The 27,713-nt window shown below is 43.9% G+C and overlaps 1 protein-coding gene and 1 long non-coding RNA gene across 2 annotated transcripts in view; one reads left to right on the top strand and one right to left on the bottom strand.

The window, feature by feature from the left end:
* The window catches only part of LOC306969095 (ATP-binding cassette sub-family C member 12-like), a gene marked incomplete at both ends in the record, with an annotated part of 59,014 nt that overhangs the window by 7,872 nt on the left and 23,429 nt on the right, over positions 1–27,713 (bottom strand). The window contains 10 exons of the mRNA XM_079564697.1: positions 301–390; positions 3,555–3,744; positions 3,833–3,970; positions 12,058–12,284; positions 12,372–12,557; positions 21,507–21,610; positions 21,839–21,901; positions 23,754–23,856; positions 23,915–24,049; positions 24,134–24,337. Of these exons, the coding sequence (XP_079420823.1) occupies positions 301–390; positions 3,555–3,744; positions 3,833–3,970; positions 12,058–12,284; positions 12,372–12,557; positions 21,507–21,610; positions 21,839–21,901; positions 23,754–23,856; positions 23,915–24,049; positions 24,134–24,337 (1,440 nt within the window). The remainder of the gene's footprint in view (positions 1–300; positions 391–3,554; positions 3,745–3,832; positions 3,971–12,057; positions 12,285–12,371; positions 12,558–21,506; positions 21,611–21,838; positions 21,902–23,753; positions 23,857–23,914; positions 24,050–24,133; positions 24,338–27,713) is intronic.
* Positions 8,055–10,879, top strand: LOC306968711. The gene is made up of 3 exons (XR_013793277.1): positions 8,055–8,144; positions 9,577–10,169; positions 10,791–10,879. It is a non-coding gene; the product is annotated as an uncharacterized lncRNA (long non-coding RNA).

Genomic DNA, 27,713 nt, shown 5'->3' with positions numbered 1-27,713 from the left:
AAAAATGTCGGAGTGCCAGGACATTTGATAAGAAAATGGAAATGCCCCCCCACTCCGACAATTAGACCTCGATGTCGGAGTGATGGGGTGTCGAAATGGTATCGTGTAACCTGGGAAGTATTCACAGCCCTTCACTTTTTCCACATTTTTATGTCACAACCATATTCCAAAATGGATTGGAATAAGGCTGGATGAACGGAAGATTACAGCCCACAAGTTTCATGTGTAGATACAGGGAACAGGAAAGTAATCATGCATGGTGTGTACAAAGTGTAACAACTAACAACAACTTTGTCTGACCGTGATGTATTCTTGTAGACGCTCCACAGAGGTGAACCTCGCTTCCACATCCGTTGCCTGCCTCACAACATACTGAAGCATACCCGTCAACTAGACACAAAGAAATAGATTAGTAACCTGCTAGTACTGATGTGGCATTCATGGAATCAGAACTTTTTACAGACTATTTAATGACTCGTGACTTATAAATAATAAATGGCTTAGACTTATTGCGCTTTACAAGCCTGTGTTAAGCCTGTGCCCTGGGGTAGACTGGTGATAGTCGGAGGGGCTGATGGCACAGACTGGCTTCTGTCAACCACTCACTCACACACACACTGCATTCATTCTGGCCTATTGTACATGTTTTTAGTGGTAGGAGAAACCATAGTACCCGGAGGAAACCTACACAGACACGGGGAGAGCATGCAAACCCCACACAGAAAGGCACCGTCCAGGTGGGAATCGAATCCGGGACCTTCTAGCTGTGAAGGACGAGCGTTAACCACTGTACCATTAATGTACAGTGGGGCAAAAAAGTATTTAGTCAGCCACCAATTGTGCAAGTTCTCCCACTTAAAATAATGACAGAGGTCTGTAATTTTCATCATAGGTACACTTCAACTGTGAGAGACAGAATGTGAAAAAAATCCCGGAATTCACATTGTAGGATTTTTAAAGAATTCTTTTGTAAATTATGGTGGAAAATAAGTATTTGGTCACTTCAAACAAGGAAGATCAGGAAGTTACCTGTATTAATGGCACCTGTTTGAACTTGTTATATGTATAAAAGACACCTGTCCACAGCCTCAAACAGTCAGACTCCAAACTCCACAATGGCCAAGAACAAAGAGCTGTCGAAGGACACCAGGAAATAAATTGTAGACCTGCACCAGACTGGTAAGAGTGAATCTACAATAGGCAAGCAGCTTGGTGTGAAAAAATCAACTGTGGGAGCAATTATCAGAAAATGGAAGACATACAAGACCACTGATAATCTCCCTCGATCTGGGGCTCCACGCAAGACCTCATCCCGTGGGGTCAAAATGATCATGAGAACAGTGAGCAACAATCCCAGAACCACACGGGGGGACCTGGTGAATGACCTGCAGAGAGCTGGGACCAAAGTAACAAAGGTTACCATCAGTAACACACTACAACGACAGGGAATCCCAGACGTGTCCCCCTGCTTAAGCCAGTGCATGTCCAGGCCCGTCTGAAGTTTGCCAGAGAGCACATGGATGATACAGCAGAGGATTGGGAGAATGTCATGTGGTCAGATGAAACCAAAGTAGAACTTTTTGGTATAAACTCAACTCGTTGTGTTTGGAGGAAGAAGAATACTGAGTTGCATCCCAAGAACACCATACCTACTGTGAAGCATGGGGGTGGAAACATCATGCTTTGGGGCTGTTTTTCTGCTAAGGGGACAGGACGACTGATCCGTGTTAAGGAAAGAATGAATGGGGCCATGTATCGTGAGATTTTGAGCCAAAACCTCCTTCCATCAGCGAGAGCTTTGAAGATGAAATGTGGCTGGGTCTTCCAGCATGACAATATTCCCAAACACACCGCCTGGGAAACGAAGGAGTGTCTCCGTAAGAAGCATTTGAAAGTCCTGGAGTGGCCTAGCCAGTCTCCAGACCTCAACCCCATAGAAAACCTGTGGAGGGAGTTGAAAGTCCGTGTTGCTCGGCGACAGCCCCAAAACATCACTGCTCTCAAGAAGATCTGCATGGAGGAATGGGCCAAAATACCAGCTACTGTGTGTGCAAACCTGGTAAAGACCTATAGTAAACGTTTGACCTCTGTTATTGCCAACAAAGGTTATATTACAAAGTATTGAGTTGAATTTTTGTTATTGACCAAATACTTATTTTCCACCATAATTTACAAATAAATTCTTTAAAAATCCTACAATGTGAATTCCTGGATCTTTTTTTCACATTCTGTCTCTCACAGTTGAAGTGTACCTATGATGAAAATTACAGACCTCTGTCATTATTTTAAGTGGGAGAACTTGCACAATTGCTGGCTGACTAAATACTTTTTTGCCCCACCGCACATGGATCAGTGCCGCCTGGAATGGCAGAGCAATTATTTAAGCAAATCACATGTGACCAAGAAAGGACTACGTTTGCAGAAAGCACTTAAAATTCAGTTCATTTGTTTGAAATAAATGCTGAGTGTCCATAACTTTTATGTTTTAATGCATTTGTTACTAGTATTAGAGCTACCCCTGTTGGTCGTTTAGTTGATTAATTGGCCGATGGGGTCCTGGATGACCATGGAAGGTAGAAAGTGAAAGTATAACATCAGGCGCAGCACATGGACTTGCTGAGTCTTTCTCCGCTTTATTCTGGAGTTTTCTGGGGTAAATAAAACGTGGACGTCCGCGTAACATGTACCCAATCCTTCGAAGTCGAAGAAATTAAACAGCCTGTTATGAGTATGGAATGAAACCAACTGTGTGGCGCATTTCACAGTAAAGCACGTGGCTTGTGTTTACGTGACGGCAAAACACAGAGTGGCACATGGAGATGTCTCACCCGGAGGACGTTTGAGATTAGGGACGATGATGGAAGAGAAGAACTACGGCTTTATATGGATGTATATAAGGACAGCACATAAACAGCAGCTGATGCAGGAGTGAGGGAGCAGGAGTCCAAGACTGAAAGGTGAGATTAACCTGTCTTTTTACATATAAATACACCCTTTTCTAGTTCTTCTATGTGTTAATAGTAGTTATAGCATGAGCCTCATAATTGTTTATTTATATTTTATGTCTTATGAGTGCAGTTTGGGTCAGATAGTTTTGTGAGCGCCATGCCACGCCTCCTTTTATTCGACAGGGCATGTCGGCCAAGAAGATAAAGGTGAGGTGTTTTTAAAACGGCTCCTTGAAATAAACATGCACGATTCAGCTTCCGTTAAAGACACATACTCATCATTACTTGTTTGGTATATGGTGAATGCACTCAACTTATATAGCGCTTTTCTACCTTTATCAGGCCCAAAGCGTTTTGCAGTAAGTAACCAGTCACCCACTCACCCTCTAATTCATACACCAATGTATGCAGACACTGGAAGCAAGTAGGGTGAAGTGTCTTGCCCAAGGACACAGCGACAGTGTGCATTTGTGGGAGCTGGGATTCTAACCCAATGACCTTCCGATCACGAGACGACTTCCACATTCCATTTCACAAATCGTGTGTGTGTTCATTAACATGCACTGTCCGGACTAAATAAACAAACCTAGTCCATCAAAAACATACCTGTATAGAGTATGACAAGGCCAAGCCTTTTAGCGACTGTGGAATGACATCATTACTGCTGAAAATAACAAACAAAGACACTACGAAGGTCATGGTGGCAGCAAAGAAGTCCAGCCAAAAGGATAGCCATCTTGTTCCAGCGTTAAACAGTAAAAGGTGGTTGGTGTTTGCGTCAGTGAGCACATTGAACCTACAACGGGACAAGCAATCGTAGAATTGAGCAACAAAAATAAGTCGACACAGTAAAGAACGGACTTGGATCTTCATGGTAACTGTACAATTTTAAATGGCTGTCTTTGATATTGTAGGCATGGATGGTGCTCAAGCCTTGTAGAGCTGATGTGGTCAAGGAAATACAAGGAGAGCGACTTATGTTCTCCATCTGCTTCATCTGTCGAATGCCTTGACGGAACACACTGGAGAAAAGAAACAGAGAAGCGGGTTAGAACTTCAAGTGGCTGCAATGTTTGTTTTACCACCACCTGAACAATTTAGTTCAAAGAATATTGGGTCATTTTACTTTGAGCCTTTTCAGGTAGGACAGGGCTATCATGTTTTTCCAATAAAAACAAATTAAGTGACTGCAGCTGAAATACGTTCAGTAATATTCTGGCCCCATCCTCACAATATCTTGGGCCATTTTCAGATTTGTAGATGTAGATTTGTAGTCTGTGGTACAAAGTGAACACGGCATTTTGAAGGTGGCACAATGCAATGGATAGCTTTAAGTGTACAAACTTGCCTCAAATCAGGGGCAAATTTACTTCTTTCAAGGATATTTTCCTTATTTTTAGGTGACGATTTGCTGTGTAGAGTAAAGTATTGCCTACATTTACTCATAACATAAAAGCCAGGACAAAGTCGCAGCAGGTTGTACAGAGTTCAGCATGGTGATATCACTAAGCATCGCTAAGCAATCAGGGGTTTGTTGCAAGCTTTTTACGCAACAGTGACAGTAGAGAGCCTGCTGACGTATGGGATCCTGTCCTGGTTCAGTAGCTGTACAGCTGCAGAGAGGCAGAGTCTTAGTCAGATCGTGAGCGCTGCAGAGAAGATCACAGGTGTCCCTTTATCACCACAGCAGGGAATCTTCCCTGACATTCCTGCCATCCCATGTTTGAGCTGATGCCGTCAAGGGATTGGTTTAATATTTGGAACTAATTTATAAAATGTATGTATTTTGTGCCGGAGTTGTGCTATGGCGTAAAGATGTAAGATGTGTTTAGCGAGGGCTCCCGAGATGCCTACTTAATTGAGCATTTCCATCAGTGATTTCGGGAAATATTTTGGCTTATTTGGGTTTGTTTTGGACACTCGTGATTTTGGCGTTGCAAAATCTCTGAAATTACTTCAAAACTTCGCAAATACAAGTACACTGGATCATCAGGTAGATAGGCTCAGCGCTGCACGGACCAGAGTTCCCTCAAGACCGCAAGTAACTGGCCTCCTCCCTCACAGAAAACCGACATGATGGCGGATCTGAAGTAAGAAGTACTTCTCGCTCTCAGCAGTGATAAAGAAAGAGATGAAAGAGGCTCTTGCAGAGGACTTCAACATGCTTAAGGTCGAAATTCAATCAGTGAAGACGACTTTAATCAACAACATAGCCACGCTCCGTTCGGACATGGACCAGGTGAATGTCAGAGTCAACGGCATGGAGGAGGGCCTGTCCGTATGGTTGACGAGCTGGTTGTCCTACGAGATACAATGGCAGAGCTGAAAGCTGAGGTGAAGGGCCTGAGGGATAAATGTGAAGACATGGAGGGTCGGATGAGGAGATGTAACGTTCGCATTCTCGGAGTCGCAGAGATGGAAGCCAGCACAAAAAAGGAGTGCTTACAACTCAGTAAGAAGCTGATGGTGGATCGTTTACATCGCTCACCTGGCCAAAAGAAGATGGGTGGCAGGCCGCGAGTAATCGTGGCTAAGCTACACTATTGTCAAGTCTGTGTCGAGGGTATTGCCGCGCTCGTACCCTAGGCCCACTAAGTTACAAGGATGCACCGGTTGCGATTGTTCCTGACTACACCTTCAGCGTGGTCAGGGTTCGATCGGCGTTTACAGGCGTGAAGAGGCTTCTACTTCTACATCTCCTTAATAGAGGGGAGAGGGGTTCCACAGATCTTCTCCGCTGCTCTCACGATGCGCTGGAGGTTCCTTCGGCAGAAGGCAGTGCTGGCGCCGAGCCACACAGTTATGGAGCTGGTCAGGATTCTCTCTATAATCCTCTGTAGAAGAACCACACAGTGATGAAGCTGGTCAGGATGCTCTCTATAGTCCCTCTGTAGAAGAACCACACAGTGATGGAGCTGGTCAGGGTGCTCTCTATAGTCCCTCTGTAGAAGAACCACACAGTGATGGAGCTGGTCAGGATGCTCTCTATAGTCCCTCTGTAGAAGAACCACACAGTGATGGAGCTGGTCAGGGTGCTCTCTATAGTCCCTCTGTAGAAGAACCACACAGTGATGGAGCTGGTCAGGGTGCTCTCTATAGTCCCTCTGTAGAAGAACCACACAGTGATGGAGCTGGTCAGGGTGCTCTCTATAGTCCCTCTGTAGAAGAACCACACAGTGATGGAGCTGGTCAGGGTGCTCTCTATAGTCCTTCTGTAGAAGAACCACACAGTGATGGAGCTGGTCAGGGTGCTCTCTATAGTCCCTCTGTAGAAGAACCACACAGTGATGGAGCTGGTCAGGGTGCTCTCTATAGTCCCTCTGTAGAAGTTGCACATAACGGAGGCTGGGACTCTGGCTCTTCTCAACATGCGGAGAAAGTAGAGACGCCGATTACTTTTCTTGACCAGTGATGTAGTGTGCATGGTCCACAACAATCTCTTTTGATATTAGATTGTTCTGGGTGCACCACATGGCCAGACTGCTCACTCACTCCTGTAGTTTGACTCCGTTGAATGCTGAGCTGAAGTCTAAAAACAGCATTCTAACATAGGAGTCCTTTATTTCAAAATTACCCAGAATGCAGGAAATTGCTTATGTTTGGCTCAAAGTTTCCCCACCGCTATTCTGTCTTAACATACTACATAGTTTCTTGATTGATTTTTCCGTCTTTATACACAGGAAAATCATTAAAAGCATATAAAAGCCTTTCTGCATACAGATGTTTTGAGTCAGGATGGGCATCGAATACGTCTGTATGGCAACCAAAAAGAAAGGATATTCTCATTGTCATGAGTAAGGTAAGTTACTTGACACTTCGCTAAACCAGCAGGCTAATAATACTGTAAAAAACACTGAATTGGACACCCAGCTTGTTGTATAGATAGCTTAGCCTGGCTAATGCCAGACTAAAGTCACAAGTGCAGTTCGAAATGATTCGAGCGCACACAGCAGTGTGGCGATCTTTCACAGATTAACGAACAGTAAATCTCACATTGACAGTAAATCCTTCTATGCTACAGCAGTCTTCAATAGGCTAATAATTTGATAATAATAATAATAATAATAATACATCAGACTTGTATAGCGCTTTTTTGGACACTCAAAGACGCTTTACATGGGGGATAAAACGAAACAAAAAGGGGGGTTTAGGAAAAAGCTAGTTTGAACGGGTGGGTTTTGAGTACTGATTTTAAGGTTGGTAGTGAGTCAGGGGCTGTGGGAGTGAGTTCCAGAGGGTGGGGGCGGCGATGGCGAAGGCTCGGTCCCCCAAGGTCCGGCGGTTAGTGCGGGTGATGGGAGTGAGGCGGTTGGAGTCAGCTGAACGGAGGCAGCGGGTGGGTTGGTGTTGTTGCAGGAGCTTGGTGAGGTCGGGCGGGGCCAGGTTATGGAGGGATTTGTAGGTGAGGAGGAGGAGCTTGTACTGAATACGATATTGAACGGGGAGCCAGTGGAGCTGTTGGAGGACGGGGGTGATGTGTTCTCTGGACCGGGTGTGGGTGAGGAGGCGGGCAGCAGAGTTCTGGATGTATTGCAGTTTTTGGAGGTGAGTGGTGGGAAGTCCGTAGAGAAGGCTGTTGCAGTAGTCGAGTCTGGAAGTGATGAATGCGTGGATGAGGATTTCAGCTGTAGACTGGTTAAGGGAGGGGCGGAGGCGGGCAATGTTGCGGAGGTGGAAGAAGGATGTTTTAGTGATGTTGTTGTTTGTATGAGAGGGTGGAGTCCATTATGATGCCGAGGTTGCGTACAGAGGGGGAGGGGGTGACATTGTGACCGTCAATCAGGAGGGGAAAGTTCTGGACAGAGGGGAGGAGAGATTTGGGGCCGGTGATGAGGACTTCTGTTTTATTGCTGTTGAGTTTGAGAAAGTTATTGTCCATCCAGGTTTTGATATCGGAGATGCAGTCAGTGATGGTGGAGAGGATAACCGGGGTGATGGATTTGGTTGAGATGTAGAGCTGGGTATCGTCGGCGTAGCAGTGAAAGTGGAGTCCATGGTGGCGGATGATCTGACCGAGGGGAAGCATGTAGATGGTGAAGAGGAGGGGGCCGAGCACCGTGGGTGACGGGGGAAGTGTGGGAGTAACAGTTGTTGACAGAGAAGAAAGTGATGACGGTCAGAGAGGTATGAGGTGAACCAGAGGAGTGCTGTGCCGAAGATGCCAATTGATTTCAGACGGTGGAGGAGGATGGTATGGTCTATGGCAGGCCTACTCAATAGGCGGCCCGCGGGCCAGTTCCGGCCCGCCAACCAATTAAATCTGGCCCGCGCCTCATTTTCCATAAGTATATCCATTTTTTGGCATTATCCCGGCCGCGTTCGCGTCGCTCCGCAGCGCGTTTGCGTCGGAATCGCGCTGCTTTGCGTAGCAGACAGTGTGCCAGCAGCCTAGCTAGCGTCTCTCCTACAGCGCGGCTCAAATGAAAACATGGCTTTTTTAAACGGTGTAAACTGAGTAAACAGGTGGCTTATCGTTGGACGGACTGACAGGTTTTCTACACCGAAGCACAAGGACAGTGTGCAGCGTGTTTTTGGACTTTTGTTTTTGATTATCCCGCGCAGAAGCAGCTCTCTTCACGCACCGCGGCAGATGACCACATGTTTCCCTGTCGTCTTCATCGTTACAAAGGGCTTGACCAGCGACTGTCAGGTAAGAAACACCAGTTCAGTTGTGGATGTTTGAAAAGTGGACGATGAAGCTGATGGTGCATGAGTTTTGGATAAGTGTACTGCACCTGCAGCGCGTGTTTAACCGGTCAGCGCTAAACCTCGCTCTCTGGGCTCTAACTTAACAAAATAACATCTGAATCATGAATCTGACAGGTGCATTTTCTTCCTTTCTCCCCCGACTTCATTCGATACGTCTTTGTGGGAAATGTACAAGCGCAGAGATGCTCTTTGTGAAGTTAACAGACAAAAGAGAGGCTGAATATGTGGATGAGCTTCTTTCACTTTTATCATAAAGCTGGAGGTCTGGACAGAACAGCGGCTCAGGGGTTTGGTCAGCGTATGTCCCTTCAGCTGATCAGGAGTTAGTCATGTTGTTTGAGATGTTCTGGTCTCACATGCAACTCTCTTATTCTGCATCAGGCCTTTGGTCTGGTTTATGTGATTTAGTCCTGCCTTAGCCCTGATATATCATGTTTTTCCCTGGTTTAATCCTGGTTTAGTTCTGAGTAGTCCTTGTTTATTATTAGGCTCTTTATTGTTCTGTATTAATATGTTATTACAATGTTTCTAAAGCCTAAAATGCTGGAATATAATACAACTATTGAGTTTAGGCCCAATTCTATTCTATTCAAGCATTGATGATAATGAAATTATCATTTATTTATCACAAAAATATGAATACGTTTGGTGGCAGTGGTCGGCTCACCGACTGATTGGCCCAGTGGCCAATGACCTCCGACAAATCTGGCCCAGTGACAAAAGTAATTGAAGAGCCCTGGTCTATGGTGTCGAATGCAGCGGAGAGGTTGAGGAGGAGGAGGATGGATATGGAAACAGAGTCTGTGGCAAGGAGGAGGTCATTTGTGACTTTGAGAAGTGCTGTTTCAGGGCTGTGATGTGAACGGAATCCGGATTGAAATAAATCGAAGAGCTGAGACGAGTGGAGATGTTGGTGGAGTTGGGTGATGACTGCGCGTTCCAGAATTTTTGAAAGTAACGGGAGATTGGAGATGGGTCTGAAATTGTCCAGGTTGTCAGGGTTGAGGCCGGGTTTTTTCAGGAGGGGTGTGATGGAGGCTAGTTTGAGCAGCGATGGGACAGATCCAGAGACAAGGGAAGTGTTGATGATGCTGGTGATGAGTGGGATGAGAGTGGGTATGCAGGTTTTGAGGAGGGGAGATGGGATCGGGTCAAGCTGGCAGTTGGAGAATTTCATGGTTGAGAGGAGTTTGGGGGTGTCAGAGGGAGCCAGTGGAGAGAAGGAGGAAAGGTTATGGAGTGTGAGTGGGGTGAGTTCATGTTCGGAGGGAGGAGAAGCGGAGGAAGTGGATGCAAGTGAACATTGTATGGCATGGATTTTGGAATGGTAGGAAGACAGGAAGTTATTGCATTTGTCTGTAGTGAATGTGGAGGTTATATTGTCCTTGGGTTTGGTCAGTTTTGCAAATGTGGAGAATAGTGTACGGGGGTTGGAAGAATTAGAGTGGATGAGTTGTGAGTAGAAGGTGGACCGGGCAGCTTTGAGAGCGGAGTTGTATGTGGTTGTAGCGTGTTTGTAGGCTTGGGCATGGACAGTGAGACCGGACTTTCTATGGAGCCGTTCAAGTTGCCTTTTTTGTTTTTTGAGAGTGTGGAAATCTGGGGTGTACCAAGGGGCGGAGGTGGAGAAGGAGACTGAGGCAGTTTTGGTTGAGGCAGGAGGAGAGTGTGTGGTTGTAGAAGTTGACGAGATCAGAGGCAGTTGTATCTGAGGGGAGCGAAGAGCTGGTGATGGCATGGGATATGGAGGAAGAGAGAAAGATGGGACTGATTGATTTCAGGTTTCGAAATGTAATTGTTCTTGTGTGTTTGGCGGTGGAGGTGGGGGTAAAGATGTCCAGGGTGATGGCCAGATGATCAGAGATTGTGAGGTCGGTCAGTGACAGGTTCTGTATGGTGAGGGAGGGTGTGGAACAGACCAGGTCCAGGATGTGTCCATGATTGTGTGTAGGAGAAGTGACGTGCTGGGTGAGGTTGAGGCAGTTTAAAATGTCCAGAAAGTCTGATGTGAATTTAGATGTAGGGGAGTCAATATGAATGTTGAAGTCACCAAGGAGGAGAACGGAGGACAGTTGATTTACAAAATCTGTGAAATCCGAGAGAAATGATGGGCAGGGTTTGTGAGGGCGGTAGATGACTGCAGCAGTGAGTGATTGGGAACCGGGAAGTCTGAAAGCCAAGTGTTCAAATGAAGATACAGCTGGGATGGTGATGAGGCGGAGGTGGTCTGATTTAATGCAATGTAGTCCATGGGTTTGTGCCAGGTTTCAGTGAGACAGAGTAAATCCAGTTTATTGTTGATGATGAATTCACAGAGGAGCAGGCTTTTATTGTTGAGTGATCTTGTTTTGAAGAGTGCTGTCTTAAGAGACTTTTGTTGTGAAGTCCGTGTGGCGGAAGTTGAGATGGGCAGGAGGTTAGATGAAGTCACGTGACGAGTGCGCAGATGACGTATGCGGATGTTGTTGTGTCGGTGTCCAAGCGGGAGAGATGGAATACTGTTTTCGTCACTGAAGTTGTAGAGGAGATTGCGACGGGAGCCTCGGTGGATGTAGGGATGTCCAGTGACTCCACTAATTTGCATCCAACTGCGCAACAAGTTTCAGGCATTTCAGCGGTTTTGAAATGGAAACGGACAAGTGGAAGAAAATGGATGGATGGATGGATGGATGGATGGATGGATGGATGGATGGATGGATGAATAGATTTTAAATGAAACGTTGGTGAGTTTATCTGGAGTTCATTAGCATGCATCCCGTCAAGATGGAGTAACTTAGTTGGCGTGACGTCATGCGGAAGGAACCTATAGCAGCTAAAAGGACTATTTAGAAATGTTGCTGCATGATTTTCACTAAAACCTAGCTGAACAGCACCATTCCAGGCACTGCTATCGAGCAAGTGGGACGCACCGCCTACCGAGCCGACAGGACTGCGGTCTATCCGTTCCATCTATGTTTACATTCAAGCATCTGGACATTACTGTATGTTAGACTGATAAACCAGTAGTGACTCGGCAGCTAACGGAGTTGTTCCACAGAATTTTTTGCCACTTTTGATACTGTTTTAAGCTAATGTTAGGCTAGGCTACGGGAAATGTTTGCTAGTAGCCACAAACATGGCAGATTTCCATGGTAACAGTGAATTCATCCCAAACTGCCATAGTACTCCAGGTAAAAACGTGCTTTCCAATTGTTCTAGTCCTAAGAAATTGGAACAACGACCCCTACGATAAGAGTTCCTTGTTTCCTTGTAATGTGCTTGGGAAATGTTTACATGTGTTGAGGTAATCCTGTTAAAATAAGACTAGGCTTGAAGTTTGATTCGCAGATTGTTCATCTAAAGGTTCCGTATCATTTCAGTTTCCTTGCTAAAAGAACTGTACTGTGTAATGTCCACTTACAAGAGGATGAGTGTAAAGAATAGTCCAAAGATGAGCACCGCCAACAGCATGAAGGGGAAGATGGAGGAAATGACAGCCAGAATGAAGATGACTTGTAGGCAGAAATTAAGAAAAGGGTCAAGGTTCCCAGGGAGCACAGAGTCCACTTCCTCTTGGTCTTTAGCAAAGCGATTCAGAATGCGGCCTGTTGGCGTTGTGTCAAAGAAACTCATGGGACAGGACATAATCTATGAGAGAAAGCAAAGATTTATCCAGAATACTTCCTGATGAGACTTTGGCAAACCTTTGATCCGTTCATTTGAGCAGCAACTTACGTTCCTGAACATCTTGTTGTGGAACTTGCAGGCAGCATTAATTGTTGTGTTTGTGTAGACGAAGCACTTTATGACGGCAAGTAATAGCATAGCAAGAAGAACCAAACCATAGATCAGTTGGTAAAAAGGAAGATCTGGATTTTCAGTGATGTTGCCTGGGTCCGAAGTGGTCATATTGTTGGAAGACTGTCGAAAGAAGAGGAAAAGATAAGTATTTCAGTGTAAAACATTATTCAAGCTGAGTTAAACCCCCTTGAGGAGTCCTGCATGACAGAACAGCTGATCGCACATTGTGAATAGGCAAGTGAGGATAAATGCAGCTCGATCTTTTTCAGGTGGGCTGCTTCCTTCCATATTATGGACCCTATTGTGAATATTTAGTCTTAAAAATACAGTCACCAGTATCACCTTGATCACATATTGCATTGTAAAAAGTTAATTTCTCCACTGTGAGATCAATAAAGTCCTATCTTATCTTAAAATGGTCAGAACTGTTGCTTGTTAATTACTTTTTCCATTTGTGCTCTAGTGTTATTCCACTTTGTAATCAGATCAACAAGTCTTACAACATTCTCTCTATATATAGTATTACACAGACCCTCCAGGATTTCGGGATTGTTGCAGGGGTAAAATGCCTGATTTCGCAAGCCATTTTTCCAAAAGTTTTTCTGCTTATTTTTTTTCTTTTCTGCTACAATATATTTTAACAGAATAATGTAACTTTTCTTTGTATTTTACATCACCAAAGAGACTCCGGGGAATAATAAAAGACTTAAAATATGTGTTATTTTAGATTATTGTATAATTTAAATAAAACAGCACCATGTGTGCCCCTCCCCTTTCGTCTCCTACACTCAGCAACAGAAAGTGGGCGGGGCTAACAGGCAAGCGCAGGGTCTGACCAATGGCTGCTTGCTGCTCTGCTTTATGCCCACAACACTAGAGGCCGCCATTGCTGTAGTACCTCCATATCGCCGCTGGTCTTCCATTGAAAAGCATTAAACTTTAGACACGTTAAAAACAACTTTAAAGCCTGGTTTTGAACTATCTAGAGCTAGATATTCCTCCTGTGATAACGCTGGGTTAGCTACAATTGGAGCTACACGTCACGCAAGGGCCGAGTCTACAGTGAAGATCCCGCCCTTATGTCCTTTTTAGGAACATGCTTCGTCAGAGCTGGGGAGGGGGAGGCTGTAAATCTGCCATGATTTCCCCCACGAGCGTGGTCATTATGGTAAACGGGGAGGAGTGAGGAGAAGATGTCCATTTATGTATACAGTCTATGGGTCTGACTTCACACAAATCTGATAAAATAGAGCTAAGAATGAGAATCCGAGGAGAACAGACCAAAGGACGGATGTCGACATTGAGTTTCAGCTCCAGTTCAACAAAACTGTGACTCCTAAAGTTCGCGCAGTAAAAGCACCAGCCCCCACACTAAACACACATGCAGCGTTTTTTTGTCAGATAAAGCCTATATCGGCAAATAAAGATAGAGTAGCAGAAAAAAGCAACTCAGACAGAGTGCGGGAGGAGATCCATAGGAGCACACAGCAGGTCACACTGTAAAGGCCCAGGCGAGTGAGAGGAGGCGGAGCTTCAGGCCCAGGTGAGTGGGGGAAGGCGGAGCTTCAGGCCCAGGCGAGTGAGAGGAGGCGGAGCAGATGTGAAAGTCTTTCAGTCTGAGGCGGTGGTGCTGGGCATGTACTATGCAAAAATATAAGAAGTAAAATATATTAAATGATGAGAAACTCACTTTAGTTGCGCATAAGTTGTGGATTATAGAATAGTTGCGGGCTTTTGGGAAAGTTGCAACTCCGCACTGATTTGAGGAGTTTGCTTGATGTTGTGTTAATAGTTGCAAACATCGCGTAATCCTGGAGGGACTGATTACATAATCGGCACCAAGGCATTGAGAATGAAATCTTCTTTCTCTGTATGTGTACATGATATGTGTACCCAGAATGACATTGAAGTTATCACAATTAGGGCTGGGTACTTTAATGATACATGGTTTATGATACTGACGCCTGAACAATACTTTCTTCAATACTTTTACTGAAGAAATACAAACGTGACACTGAGGATGCGAAACGAAATATATCACTGGGACAAGAAACACCGGCTCCGCAAGCTTCGGCCCAGCCCCAAGGACCACCGTTAAGCATCGACAGAAAGTGCACCGTGGCAACTATGACTCCAGCCTGGAAAGTGATTTCACTTTCGATAGCGACATCTCTACGTCTTCTTTTTTACCGCAACCGTTGTTTGAAGCCAAAAGTTTGTTTTGTCCCAACACATCTAATGCATCTATAAATACGTTTTGTAGACTGGTCGAACAGGACATTAAGAAATGTGTTGATAAACCCTATACTTATAATAATGAAAAAATGTCAAAAGAGGAAAAGACAGCCCTGAAAGATTTAATGAATGATAAGGATATTGTGATCAAACCAGCTGATAAAGGGGGTGCCATTTGTATCCAAGGCTATGAAAAATACAGGCAGGAAATTATCTCCCAAATATCAGACGCTCGCTTTGACAAAAAGCTTGATCATGACCTCACAGTGTCACACAAAATGACTCTCTATGGTCCCTTCTGTCCTCATATGTGGACCACCACATCAAGCCATTTGTTTACACCCTGCCGTCTTACATAAGAGACGGATTTCATAGAGAAGATCTCTGACTTAAAGGACTGACCCTGCTGTTAACGTTGGACGTTACATGCCTCTATACTAACATTCCCCACGAAAGGGATCTAGAGGCGTTAAACCCTTACCTTCAGCAGGGTAGTCATTTATCAAGCCCTCCATTCAACTTATTTGGACTATTTTTGTTTTGAAAATGTGTTCTACTTACAGACATGTGGCACAAGCATGGGCACCATTTGTGCACCTAATTATGCTAGTTTGTTTGTTTAGTTTTTCTCTGTAAAATAACCACTGATTGATACAATTTTGAAATGGTTCAGATAAATTATCATCTTTAGCAGTCCACAAGAAATCAGTGAATTTGTAAGTTTATTTAATGGTTTTGAACCAGGTTTGGTGTTTACACCACAAATGATGATGATGAAATCTAATGGTTCCATAATCACTGCATTATACCGAAAAGAAGCGGATAGAGATACTCTGCTATTAGCTTCAAGTTTTCATCCCACACCACTCAAAAAGAGCTTATCTGTTTGCCAGTTTTACAAGCTAAGACACATCTGCCACTCTGAACCATGACTTCATGCAAAAGGCTGACATGAAAAAAGATTACCCATCTACGTGGATTGAGGAGGCATCTGATGCGGCTCTGAAGAAATCACATTCAGAACTGTTAAAAAAGACTGAAAAGAAGATAAAATGTTCTCTGTCAACTGCATAACTCAGTATTCGGCTTACTCTGCTACCATAAAGGACACTTTAAAAAATACTGGTACATTTAAACATCTAACCCTAAACTCTCCACAACCTTCAAGGAACCCCCTCCTTTTGTCAATAGGAGGGGGAAACATGTAAAAGACTATTCGGTCCGTGCCAATGTCAGTCCCAAAGTCACATCTACCCAGACATTATTGACACCTTGCCCTAAGGGGAATTACAGATGTGGGATTGTGCGCAATTTAACAACACTTATAAAACTTCTTTCTTCCAACATCCCCACAGTGGTATAAAAAAATACCTGTTTGCAATGTAATAACTTGCGCATCCACACATGTGGTCTATTTATTGCATTGCCATTGTGGTTTAGCATATGTAGGAAAACCATAAGAAAACTAAAACAAACGATGCACACCATGATGTAAGTGCTCTACGTTTTGCAGCATTGAACAAGTCCCCCCTCCTTATAGAGGAGACCATGACAAACTTTTGAAGAAAAGAGAAGCCTACTGGATTGAAACTTTGCAGACCCTTACACCCAAGGGATGAAATGATGCGCTTGTTTTGAATGTTTTGCTATAGTGGTTCCAATGCCATGCTATGTTCACAGGCTGTGTTAACTTCCTTGGTGTACTATTGATTTGCATATATTTAGGCAGATCTTCTCTCTCTTTGAGCTGTCTTATATATCCATTTCCCATATGTATTGCATGTGCCACAAAATGTTTTATTGTATACAGTGCCTCTCGAAAGTATTCATACACCTTGAACCTTTGCACATTTTGTCATGTTTACAACCCTAAACATAAAGATTTTATTTTGATTTTTTTTAACTGAACGTTCACACACAAGTAACAGACAACTGTGAAGCGAAAGCAAAATTATACATGATTCTGTTATTTAAAAAAAATAGAAAAGTGAAAAGTGGGGCGTGCATAAGTATTCATACAGCATTTTCTGAGTGCATTAAATTGCCTTAATTACATTCCTAATGACTCCAGAATGTTCACTCCTTGCCCTAACCATTAAATAGAGGCCACCTGTGTGTAATCTACTCTCAGTATAATTACAGCTGTTCTTTTAGGCCCTCAGAGCTATGGTCGGAGTGTATTAGTCACTAAACAACATCATGAAGGCCAAGGTGCACCAGAGAGGTCAGGGATAAAGCTGTGGAGAAGTTTAAAGCAGCATTAAGTTATTCAAAGATTTCCCAAGATTTGAACATCTCATGGAGCACTGTTCAATCCATCATTCAGAAATGGAAAGAGTAAAGCACCACTGAGAACTTACCAAGACACGGTCGTTCACCTAAAATATGTGGACGAACAAGGAGAGCACTGGTGAGAAATACAACCAAGTGCCCCAAGATAACTCTGGAGGAGCTGTGAAGTCCTGCCGCTGAGCTGGGGGCATCTGTACATGGGACAACTATAAGTCGTATCTACACAAATCTGGCCTTCATGGACGAGTGGAAGAAGAAAGCCATTATTGAAAGGAGGCCATAAGAAATCCTGTTTGAAGTTTGCTAGAAGTCATATGGAGGACACAGCTCCATGTGGAAGAAGGAGCTTTGGTCAGATGAGACAAAAATGATACTTTTTGGAACAAATGTAAAACATTATGTATGGAGCAAACCGAACACTGCTCATGGTCCTGAGTGCACCATCCCCAGTGTCAAATATGGGGGGAGGGCATCATGCTGTGGGGCTGCTTTACCTCAACGGGGACTGGGAAGATTGTAAGAATAGTTGTGAAGATGGATGGAGCCAAATACAGGGACATTTTGGAGGAAAACCTGCTGGAGTCACAAGAGAACTGAGGCTGGGGTGAAGATTCACCTTCAGCAGGACAATGACCCGAAGCACAAAGATAAATCTACAATGGAATAGTCCTGACCTAAATCCTGTTGAAAATCTGTGGAAAGATCTGAAAACTGCTGTTCACAAACGCTCTCCTTCTAATTTGACAGAGCTTCAGTTGTTTTCTAAAGAGGAATGGGCTCAAATGTCAGTCTCTACATGTGCTAATCTTGTAGAGTCAGACCCCAAGACTTTCTGCTGTTATTGCAGCAAAAGGGGGTTCACAAAGTATTCATTCATGCTGTATGAATACTTATGCAAGTCCCACTTTTATTTTTTTTATTTTTTGAAAAATAACAGAATCATGTATCATTTTGCTTTCACTTCACAGTTGTCTGTTACTTGTGTGTGAACGTTCAGTAAAAGAATAAAAACATTTTTTTTATGTTTAGGGTTGTAAACATGACAAAATGTGCAAAAGTTCAAGGTGTATGAATACTTTCGAGAGGCACTGTATATGTAAATTTTTTGACTGCTTTATTCACTACATCCTGATTTTGTTTTCTGTGTTTGGATGTATGTTGTATACGTATGCTGCCTATGTTTTGCCATAGGCCATTATGACAGCATCCTGTGATGCAGCAGGCCACACCCTATTTAAGGATGTCTTCTCATTCATAAAAAAATATTTTTCCTGACGAAGGCCACTGGCCGAAACGTTGCATTAAATCAGTGGTTCTCAACCTTTTGGAGTCGCGACCCCCATAATAACAATGAATGGGCTTCGCGAGTTCCAGTAGGGCGTCCTGGAGCTCTGACGGCAGGTGCGGCGCGTTGGAGGAGGTGAAAGGATCACGTATCCAGTCGTGGATCTCTGGTGCGTCCTCTTGGGGGAAGTACTTATTGAAACTTTGAGAAAGGCCCATGAGATGGGAACTTATAACACTTTTAAGTGTGCCAATGCTTATGTCGTAACTGTCCATGAAGTCATCAAGCTTGCGCAGCCCTCATCCATGCGCACGGCCCATCGCTCCAGCTTTCTTTTAAATGCAGTGATTTTATCAGAAAGTGTAAGGACATTTGCGTTTGGGCCCTGAAGAGACATGTTTAAGCTGTTCAGTCTGTCAAAAATGCTGGCTAAATATGCGAGGCTTGCAACCCACTTAGGATCAGAAAGATGTTCAGCGAGTGGGGAACCGCAGTCGGATAAAAATATGCGGACTTCTTCACGCAGCTCAAACAATCTTGTTAACACTTTCCCACGAGAAAGCCATCTAACTTCTGTGTGAAACAACAGAGCTTCGTGTTCTGATCCCATTTCATGACAGAGTTGAGCAAACAATCTGCTTTGGACCGGCCTGGCTTTAATGAAGTTCACCATCTTAACGGACGTTTGGAAAACATTGCGCAGCTCTGGCTCAAGACATTTACTGGCAAGTGCTTCCCTGTGGATCATGCAGTGTAGAAATTTTACATGAGGAGCCACCTTCAATACGCAGGCTTTAAAGCCTTTTCTCGAACTCTGCATAGCGGCTGCCCCATCTGTGCAGACTGACACGCAGCTCTCCCACCGCAGTCCTGCCTTCTCCATGTCGCTGTCCAGCTGCGTAAAAATGTCCCATCCTGTGCATTTCCCCTCCATTGCCGAACAGAACAGCATATCGTGGTGCATTTTTCCTTCAAATGCGTACCGGACAAAAGTTAACAGCTGCGCGGCTCCTGACAGATCTGTGCTCTCATCTAATTGTAGAGAGAATCTCCCATATTCCCTCACTCTTTCAATGAGCTGATCCTTCATGTCCATGGCCATGTCTTGGATTCTGCGCCCCATTGTGTCATTTGACAAAGGAATGGTCAGGAGGGTTTGGGATATTTTTTCTCCGTGCATAGCCCTCGTCATGGCCACAGCTGCGGGAAGAATAAGGCTCTGCAATAGTGTGGGCCTTTTTTGACTGAGCCACCAGATACGCCACCTCATAAGAAGCTGCCAGGGCTTTTGCTGGGACTGTAGCGTATTCTGTGACCACTGTTCTCTGGCACCTTAGTTCTTTGGCTTTGCGCTGGAAAAAATCTAATGGCTTGTCATTGAATGTGCTGTGTTTCGTCTCTAAATGTCTCTTAAGCTTAGCTGGTTTCAAGCTCTCGTGTGCCAGCACTTCAAAACAAACTACACACTGGGGATATTCAATTTCATTTTTTACTGTGCAGACAAATCCATATTTTAAAAACTCCGTCTGATATCTACGAATTTTCCCGAGGGCCTTGGCACCCGCGTCAGGCACCTTGCGCTTCTCAGCCACAGTTTCCGCTGTTTGGGAGGAGTCAGTAGGCTGTTCTGTAGTTGTCTCTTCCCGCTGTCCGAGTGGAGCAATAACTGTTTTTTTCTGGAGCCAACGATCCATTTTTTGCACTAGGCTAGCCGCTAGTAATGCATTCAGCAATTCTGCAAGTTTGTTTGCTAACAGCCATAGTCCGCCAAAATGTATCTTATTTATTCCAGCTGTTGGGTCACACCGTGGGAAACTATAACCTAAAATTGTTAAGATAAATTAATAACACTTTGATTAAATACCACACACATGGTACATTTTTTTTTTTTTTTTTTATGGATTTTTAAAAAAAAAAATTTACTAGCCTCATCTAGCGCCCCCCCGAATTTTTCTCGCGACCCCCACGGGGGTCCCGACCCCCAGGTTGAGAACCACTGCATTAAATAATGGTGGTGTTGCAAGTATACAGTGTGCGAGAGATTTTTCCTGTTCTTTGATGCTTACACTGAATTATTTGTCATCTATAACCATAAAACTGAACAATAATTTTCATTTATTCCATAAAAGACAGTTTCTTTTAAATGTGTATCATTTATTTGAGCCGAAACAACCAAGTCACTTCATTTAATGCAGTCACTGGAGCAACAGCATCTAAACTTGGTCTAAAAAGACATAAAATCTTTTATTTTGTCGATACCAGTAGTACCTGAACTTCTTTGTGCATTCCATACTGGCATTGTTTAATGGTACCCAGTCCTAATCACAATAAAGCTCACTTTGAAATGTAACATTTTCATAGCATTAAATATGTTTTATGTTTTTTACTAATGTTGCTTTGTTCAACTGCAATTTGCTGAACTCAGTTTTAAAGCTGCATTCGGTCCCTTCACTCCCCTCCTCACACTGCCCTGATAGTGCATTCAAAGGCGAAAGGAAATCTCATTAACATTGAATCTGCCATGTTGGTAATTAGGAAGGTGAAAAATCCACTTTGAAGGTGAAAAATTACCTTTGGGGTAATTCTGCAAGCTCCGAGCTCCTCAGGTGATTCTATTCCATGTTGGAGTTTGGAAAGTTTTTTACCAGCGTAATGAAGTCTACGTAAATAAGAGCAACACTGACTTAAAATGTCTTTTTAACAGTTTATTGATGTCTGTATTTGGGCTATAGAAACTACATCCTGCATCAAAGCATTTCTCTGACCAAAATGAGAAATTCAGTTGTTTTTTTATCGTTTAAAAAGTATAAAAGAGAAAAACTACAACGTTACAGTCTTGAAAGTATAGCCCTGTTGACAAAACAACATGGAGGGTCTGAGGGAACGTTTTGATGAACTTTGGCTGTTTTTTGGCCCAGTTTGGATGCGTTTGGTGCAAACGTTTCAGACTAAAGGAGAAAGGAAAGTGCTGTTCGTCGTAGTGTGCACCTTGTAGTAAGAAATAGACTTTGACGCGAAAGTAGAACTCACATAAACAAACCAAAATAGTTAGCGCTTGCGTCACAAATGAGTAAAGCCTCATGCAGGAGCTTATCACTGAGGCTGCAGTTACGCATTTGGCCTGATGGGGCAATAGCGAGTACAAAACTGACAAACTCCACACAGCCCCTTTTTAAGTGGTAAACGGTCTTTGTGCCAAACCAATGCATCATTTATCTATAAAGCGTTCTCACAAGCTTCATCAGGCTCAGACTCACCCCATCTCCTTGTCCGAGCCAATAACTGAGCCACCAGTTGCCAAAGGCTGTGGATCCCACCAGCAAGACGAAGATCAACAACGCGCCAAACACCACACACAATCCTGCAGAGATGGAGATTAAGGGAATGCTAACTGTGTTTTGAGGTAAAAGTAGCAAAATGTAGATGCAAAAAAACACCTCCAGTCGCCTTCATGTAATTGTAGTAGACTCTCCATTTCCCTCCACTCTCTGTGGAGGTTTCCTGGCGAACAAGCTGGTCACTGACAGCGGCAGCTTCATGTTCAGAGTGCGAGGTTAGAATAATCATGTAATAATACGTGACCACTGACCATGTTTAAAAGACTTACTCTTTGGGGGGACAGAACCAACATCTTCATCTGACATGTCAAAACCTGCAAGATCAACATGTCATGAGATTAAAAGGCTTCAAAAGAACACTTCATATTCTTAGATGTAAAGTCAAGATGTAAAGCCACAATAAGCTTTTCTCTTGGATGTTTTTCATCAGTGGGTGTCAGTAATAAACCCTGATCTGCACCCGCACACTCTTTCCCACGCGCTTCCTCCCTATCCCCACGCGGACCTGCACATGCTTTCAAAATGGAAAAAGTATCTTATGTGCAGCACAGCGGAGTAAAAAAAACATATTGATATGTGTTTGCTAAATTACAATTGTATCTTGTTTATGTCCAGTGGTTCACAACCATGGGAGCGGAGTTGCACATTACAGTCTCCTCTGGTCAAAGTCTGGTCATTAGTCACTATAAACTCGCAGTGCAGTTTCAAAGTTTCGCAAATGTTAATTCACTCGCCTCACTCATATGCAGCCACAGCTGCCCTGGCAATGGGGCTGAAATCTGTATACTCAATGTATACTGTTCAAGAGAATTAACAAGTTTGCTGTTGTCTTTGGAGAGACAGTGGGGCAGATGGTAGAGCGGGTCGTCTCATGATCGGAAGGTCGGAAGGTTCGAATCCCGGCTCCTGCAGGTGCAGAATGTTGTTGTGTCTTTGGGCAATACACTTCACCCAATGTGTGAGTGGTTGGTGGTGGCTGGATGGACCGTTGGCGCAGATGTGAGAAGCCTCGCTTCTGTTTGTCTGCCCCAGGTGAAACTGTGGCTACAAATGTAGCTTACCACCATCAGCAAGGAGTGAATAAACCCCCTCCTTTCATGTGTGAAGCGCTTTGGGTGTGACTTGTGTCATATGAAAAGCGCTATACAAATAAGATTCCCTTTCCTTTTTGATTTGGAACAGCCTTTATGTTTACATTTTGTAAAGGTGTGTGCTGTTGTTCTCATGTTCAAAATAAAGAATCAAATCAAATTTTAAAAAATGCTTGACTCCATCACTGATTGGCGCCATACGTGCATATCATTGTATTGAGCTCGTCTAATTGCAACATCTTTTCACAAGGTTTTTTGAAAATGAGCTAGATTTTCATTAACAACCAGAGAATGCTTTTATGGAGCCCAATGTCCCCTGTTTTCATGACCTGCCCCTCTGTACGTGAGGTCGTGTCACATCTGCTCTCTACCCTGTCTGCTGCTGCTGCTGCTCTGGACAGGAGAGAGAGCAGGAATGGATGAGATGCCAGTCCTGTTCATTTAGGAATAATTTAAACCAAAGCTTTTTAAGAACTCATTATTGTGTCTTATTCCTATCTCTTGCAGATTTGCATCATGTTACTAGTTTTAGGGAACTTTCAAGCACCTTTTCAGATGGAATTGAAGCCGTGGTCCATTCAGACCTATCATATTTATAATGCATCATTTTTAACTGTTGCAAAGTGGGGTAGGGCGAGTTGTGAAAATAGAAACATCTTTGTGGGGCTGGTTACAAACTGCTCGAAATGCGGACCCCACGGGCTGAAAACAACCTGGCCCCTCACATCACTATTACGCGTTATTTATTTTAATAAGTAAACTCCACTGTCCTTAAGGTTAGGATTAGGGTTAGCTTGGATCATTATAAGATAGCGTTGTCCTGCGAAGTTGACATCATTTCCTGTGGAAAAGTGGAGCTCCACCTATCACGTGGACTGGGGACGGCAAATGTGATATACAGAACAGTAGAAACTAGAATATGTTGGCTTTCAAATGAGATATAACACTCTCACTAGTATACGTATAAAATGCAGGCTCTTCAGTTAACATGCTTTGAGATTTGGATATGCATAATTGCTAACCCTAGCCCTAAAGTGGCAGATAAAAGGTCAAACTAATAAACATCAACCCTGACCTGGGTTACTTATTCCACTTTCGGCCCGCGCTCGGCGCATGGAATCCTCCCGGACTCTTTCCTGGACGTCCTGAATGGGCTTCTCCTCTTCCTCTTCCTGAGACTAAAAACAAGCATTTGGTCGGTGTTGTTGTTGGCTTTTATCTGCTTCATTGCCTTACCTCGGACTGCTGTGATTGGTAGTTGCTAACAAGTTGGGCATAGCGCTTGTTATCTTTCATCAGTTCCTCATGGTGTCCACTTTCAACGATCTCTCCGTCCTCCAGCAGCAACACGCTATCACAAAACTCCAAATACTGGCAAATAGAGAGCTTCAAGTTTTTACACCAAGCCACAGACAGCTGTATTAAATCTGATCTTCTGTTGCAATCTGGACATACCTGAAGCTGGTGTGTCACCAGTATGACCGACCTTCCACGGAGCTCCTTCTTGATGCACTCTTCAAAGATGTGTTTCCCCACATGGGCGTCCACAGCAGACAGTGGGTCGTCCAGAAGAACAGTGTCTCTATCGGAGTAGACCGCTCTGGCCAGACTGATCCTCTGCTTCTGCCCTCCAGACAAGTTCAGCCCCCTCTCACCAATCTATAAGGAGACATTAACACCTTATCAGGCGTTTGGAGCAGTTGCGGCACCAGGATCTAATTCGGGGGGGGGCTTTTTTTGCGTCGCTGTTTTATTAATGCAATTGACAAAAAAAACATGTGCCATCATGGCCAGCAATCAGGAGAGACTTCAAGCACAGGCATCGTGGGTGAAGTCTCTGTTCATTCATCAGGCGAAACGTAAAACAATCATTAGTAAATATAAGTTCAGATGCCCCAACAGAGAGTTGGCAGCCTGTCGTTTTCTGTGAAGCTTTTCACAGCAGAGAGAGGAAGAAGGAAGGCACAGAGAGTGAGAGAGGGGGAAGACGCCTCCTCACACAAAGTCTGAATTTCCGTGTCTTTGGGCAAAAAAATAAAGTTTCCAACGCTATTGACCAATGATCACCATCGGTCACTAACAGCGCTGTGGGCCTGGCAAGCTGCGGTTCGGGGACACGAGGAATGCTTCTGAAGCAGAGAACACGATGCAACCCTCTACAACCCTCTGTCTCTGTCCAGGTAAACACTGAATGATGTGGAGCGTCGGGTGGGTCACGAACAAACAGCCTACTCGTGGCACTGCATATCGTATGGGGCATAAAAATAGATGTACAGTCTAGGCAATTGCACAATATACAAAATATTCATATCATGTACATATTTTCATACATACATAACATAATATTGAATGTTATGTTGCTTGTACATATTCAAACTGGAAAAAGGAGAGGGAGGAAGTAAGACTTCTAAACTCCCACCCCCCTAAGTGTCATAAGTACTTGTATTTAGTGGGAGCTAATAGTGGACAATGAACAACAGCACGACAACTCCTACAGCACAACGATCCCAGTCAGTCCCAAATGCAGCAGACCAGCAACGCAATAACACACCCATACTGCACCAAAGCCGCCGAGCAAGTGTCAAACTCTCCCCAAAAGAGACAGGTCACCACCTACAGCCAGTCATCATGATGCAGTACATTGTCAAATTTTCTTAGAAGTTCTTTTTTCTTTATTTCTTTATGAAATTTTTATCAAATATATCTGGATATATCTAGTCTGAATACATACTTCAGGTTCGTGTTACTCATCCAAATAGAAGTACAATACATTGTACTAAAGGTCAGCTACTGGCAGACAGCTATGGCACCAACAGCACGCAGACCTCGCCACACCACAGGCACGCCACAACGCCACCCAATCATCACATCCAGGACCAACTGCAGTCGCCCCACCACCACCACCCACCAGCTCCCACAATGGTTGCTCCCTTTCACATAGTTGACATATAGATTCACATTGATGCATACACAAGCTCACCCAAACTACATGCAATAACATGTTGTTTCTGCAATGTACACACATCTATAACTACATAAACTGTAACTACAACTTTCATATTGTTCCACTAATAGTCGTCATCTATGGTCTGCTGTTCTTTCTCAAATATCCGATTCAAAACAGTCATATAAAAACAGTCAATTTCTGGTTACCTTCAGTTACCTGTATTCAATTACAAACAATTTTCAGAGTCTAACCCTAAATATTGCGACAGTATCCCATCCTTATATGTAAGGATTAAACAACGAGGAGCCGTGCATTAGGCGGTTATAATCCCCTCCGCGAAGTGCATTATAACCGTCTAATGCACGGCTCCGAGTTGTTTATACCATGGTCCCATAACATTTTAAAACAAATGTTTTCATTTACTAAACTCACTAAATATGCCAGACTACAGGGACTATTTTATGTAGGATTTTAACCGGTCACTGTCTGAAGGCCCGTCACAGTGAGTCATTCTCCGCAGCTATTACGAGGATCTCAGTCAGGCTCAACGACACAACATCAGCACAGAATCACAACACAACAGGACTAACCCGGAAACACTTTTCCGTGGAAGTAAACACCGATATGCGGCACTCGTGGGCAGGAGTTATTTCACTTTTTCGCTGTTTAACCTGAAGCTAGCTAGCAAGCTAGCTCAACCAGCTCAACTGTTTATGGAAATGGCTGCGGTGGAGTCGCTTACGCCTGGGCCCCACCAACTGTCATTTGTGTGTTCCCCGAAACAAACGTTATGAATAATTTTAACTGCTCTTTTTTGCAGACATACTAAGGGTTGCAATGCTGTTTTATAATTGTTCCCCCAAACCTCCACGCAATAACTCAAGTATGGTAGCACTAATGAGCAGTATAATAGACATAGCCATGACTCCAATACTTCTCACTAATTTTGAATGCACATACCGTAAATTCTCCAATATAGGCCGGGGCCTTTATTTACTCAAGCGCATGGAGGACCAGGCCTTTATTGGAACCAGGCCAAATTAGAGACAGGCCTTTAATTCTATTTGAGCAAAACAACAAGAAACACAAGATTTGTGTCCATTTGAACCTATAATATTAGGTTCTTTTATTAATTACCATTTCAAACACTCTTCCAGCGGCTGGAACATTGACGCCTTTTGTTTTGTAGGGACAACAGGAAGCGTTTTGCTACTATTAGCGGAACATTCACATCAATGTCTGATTTCTCTACTTTCGTTTTTACCACAGACTTGGATTATTTGTTGTTTTCTGGTGTAAAGGTGTAGACGGAGCTTTTGTGTTTGTGATCAATCATAAAATAGACCAGAGAGAAAACGAGACGCTCGCACTGTTTGGAGAACTTATTTTTGATGCGTGGGACTGACCTGCACACGGAGCAGCTGGATGTGCTTTGAAGACGCAATGGTGACCTTATTAATACCCTGGAGGGTCACACAACATTTGTTGCTTGCCCGGTTTCCAAATATAGTCACAGAAGATTTGAAAAGTGGCTAAATCTGTGTCAAAGTTACGCTTGGATCAGCTCCACTTCGCAGCGCTCCCCATCGGCCCGGGTTCCCGTTTACTTCTTGCACGTGAGTTATCATTTACACGAGTATGAAACAAATTCCTAACTTGGGGAGTATTTCTACCGCTATAGTTTCTAATTATAGCCCCTGCCTGTTTTAGAGACCGGCTTTAATTTACCTCCACCATCTGCGAACCCGGCCACTGTTAGAGAATTTACGGTATTTAATGTGCACTTTCCAAGTAAGTTTTTCACCTTCTAACAGTTGTTTTATGATTCTCAGAGTTCCATCCATCCATTTTCTTCCACTTTATCTGGGGCTGGGTCACGGATAAAGTGTCTCAGCAGAGATGCCCAGACTTCCTGATCCACACACACCTCCTCCAGCAGTTCTGGGGGGACCCCGAGGCGACACCAGGCCAGCTCGGAGACATAGTCCCTCCAGCGTGTCCTGAGTCTTCCACGAGGCCTCTTCCCACTAGGACATGCCTGGAACACCTCCGCGGGAGGCGCCCAGAAGGCATCCAAAACAGGTGCCC

This window comes from Gobius niger (assembly GCF_951799975.1).
Source record: "Gobius niger genome assembly, chromosome: 10".
In the NCBI taxonomy this organism is placed as follows: Eukaryota; Metazoa; Chordata; class Actinopteri; order Gobiiformes; family Gobiidae; genus Gobius; species Gobius niger.
The sequence above is the reverse complement of the archived record's forward strand: the minus strand, read 5'-3'. Positions and strand labels throughout refer to the sequence as shown.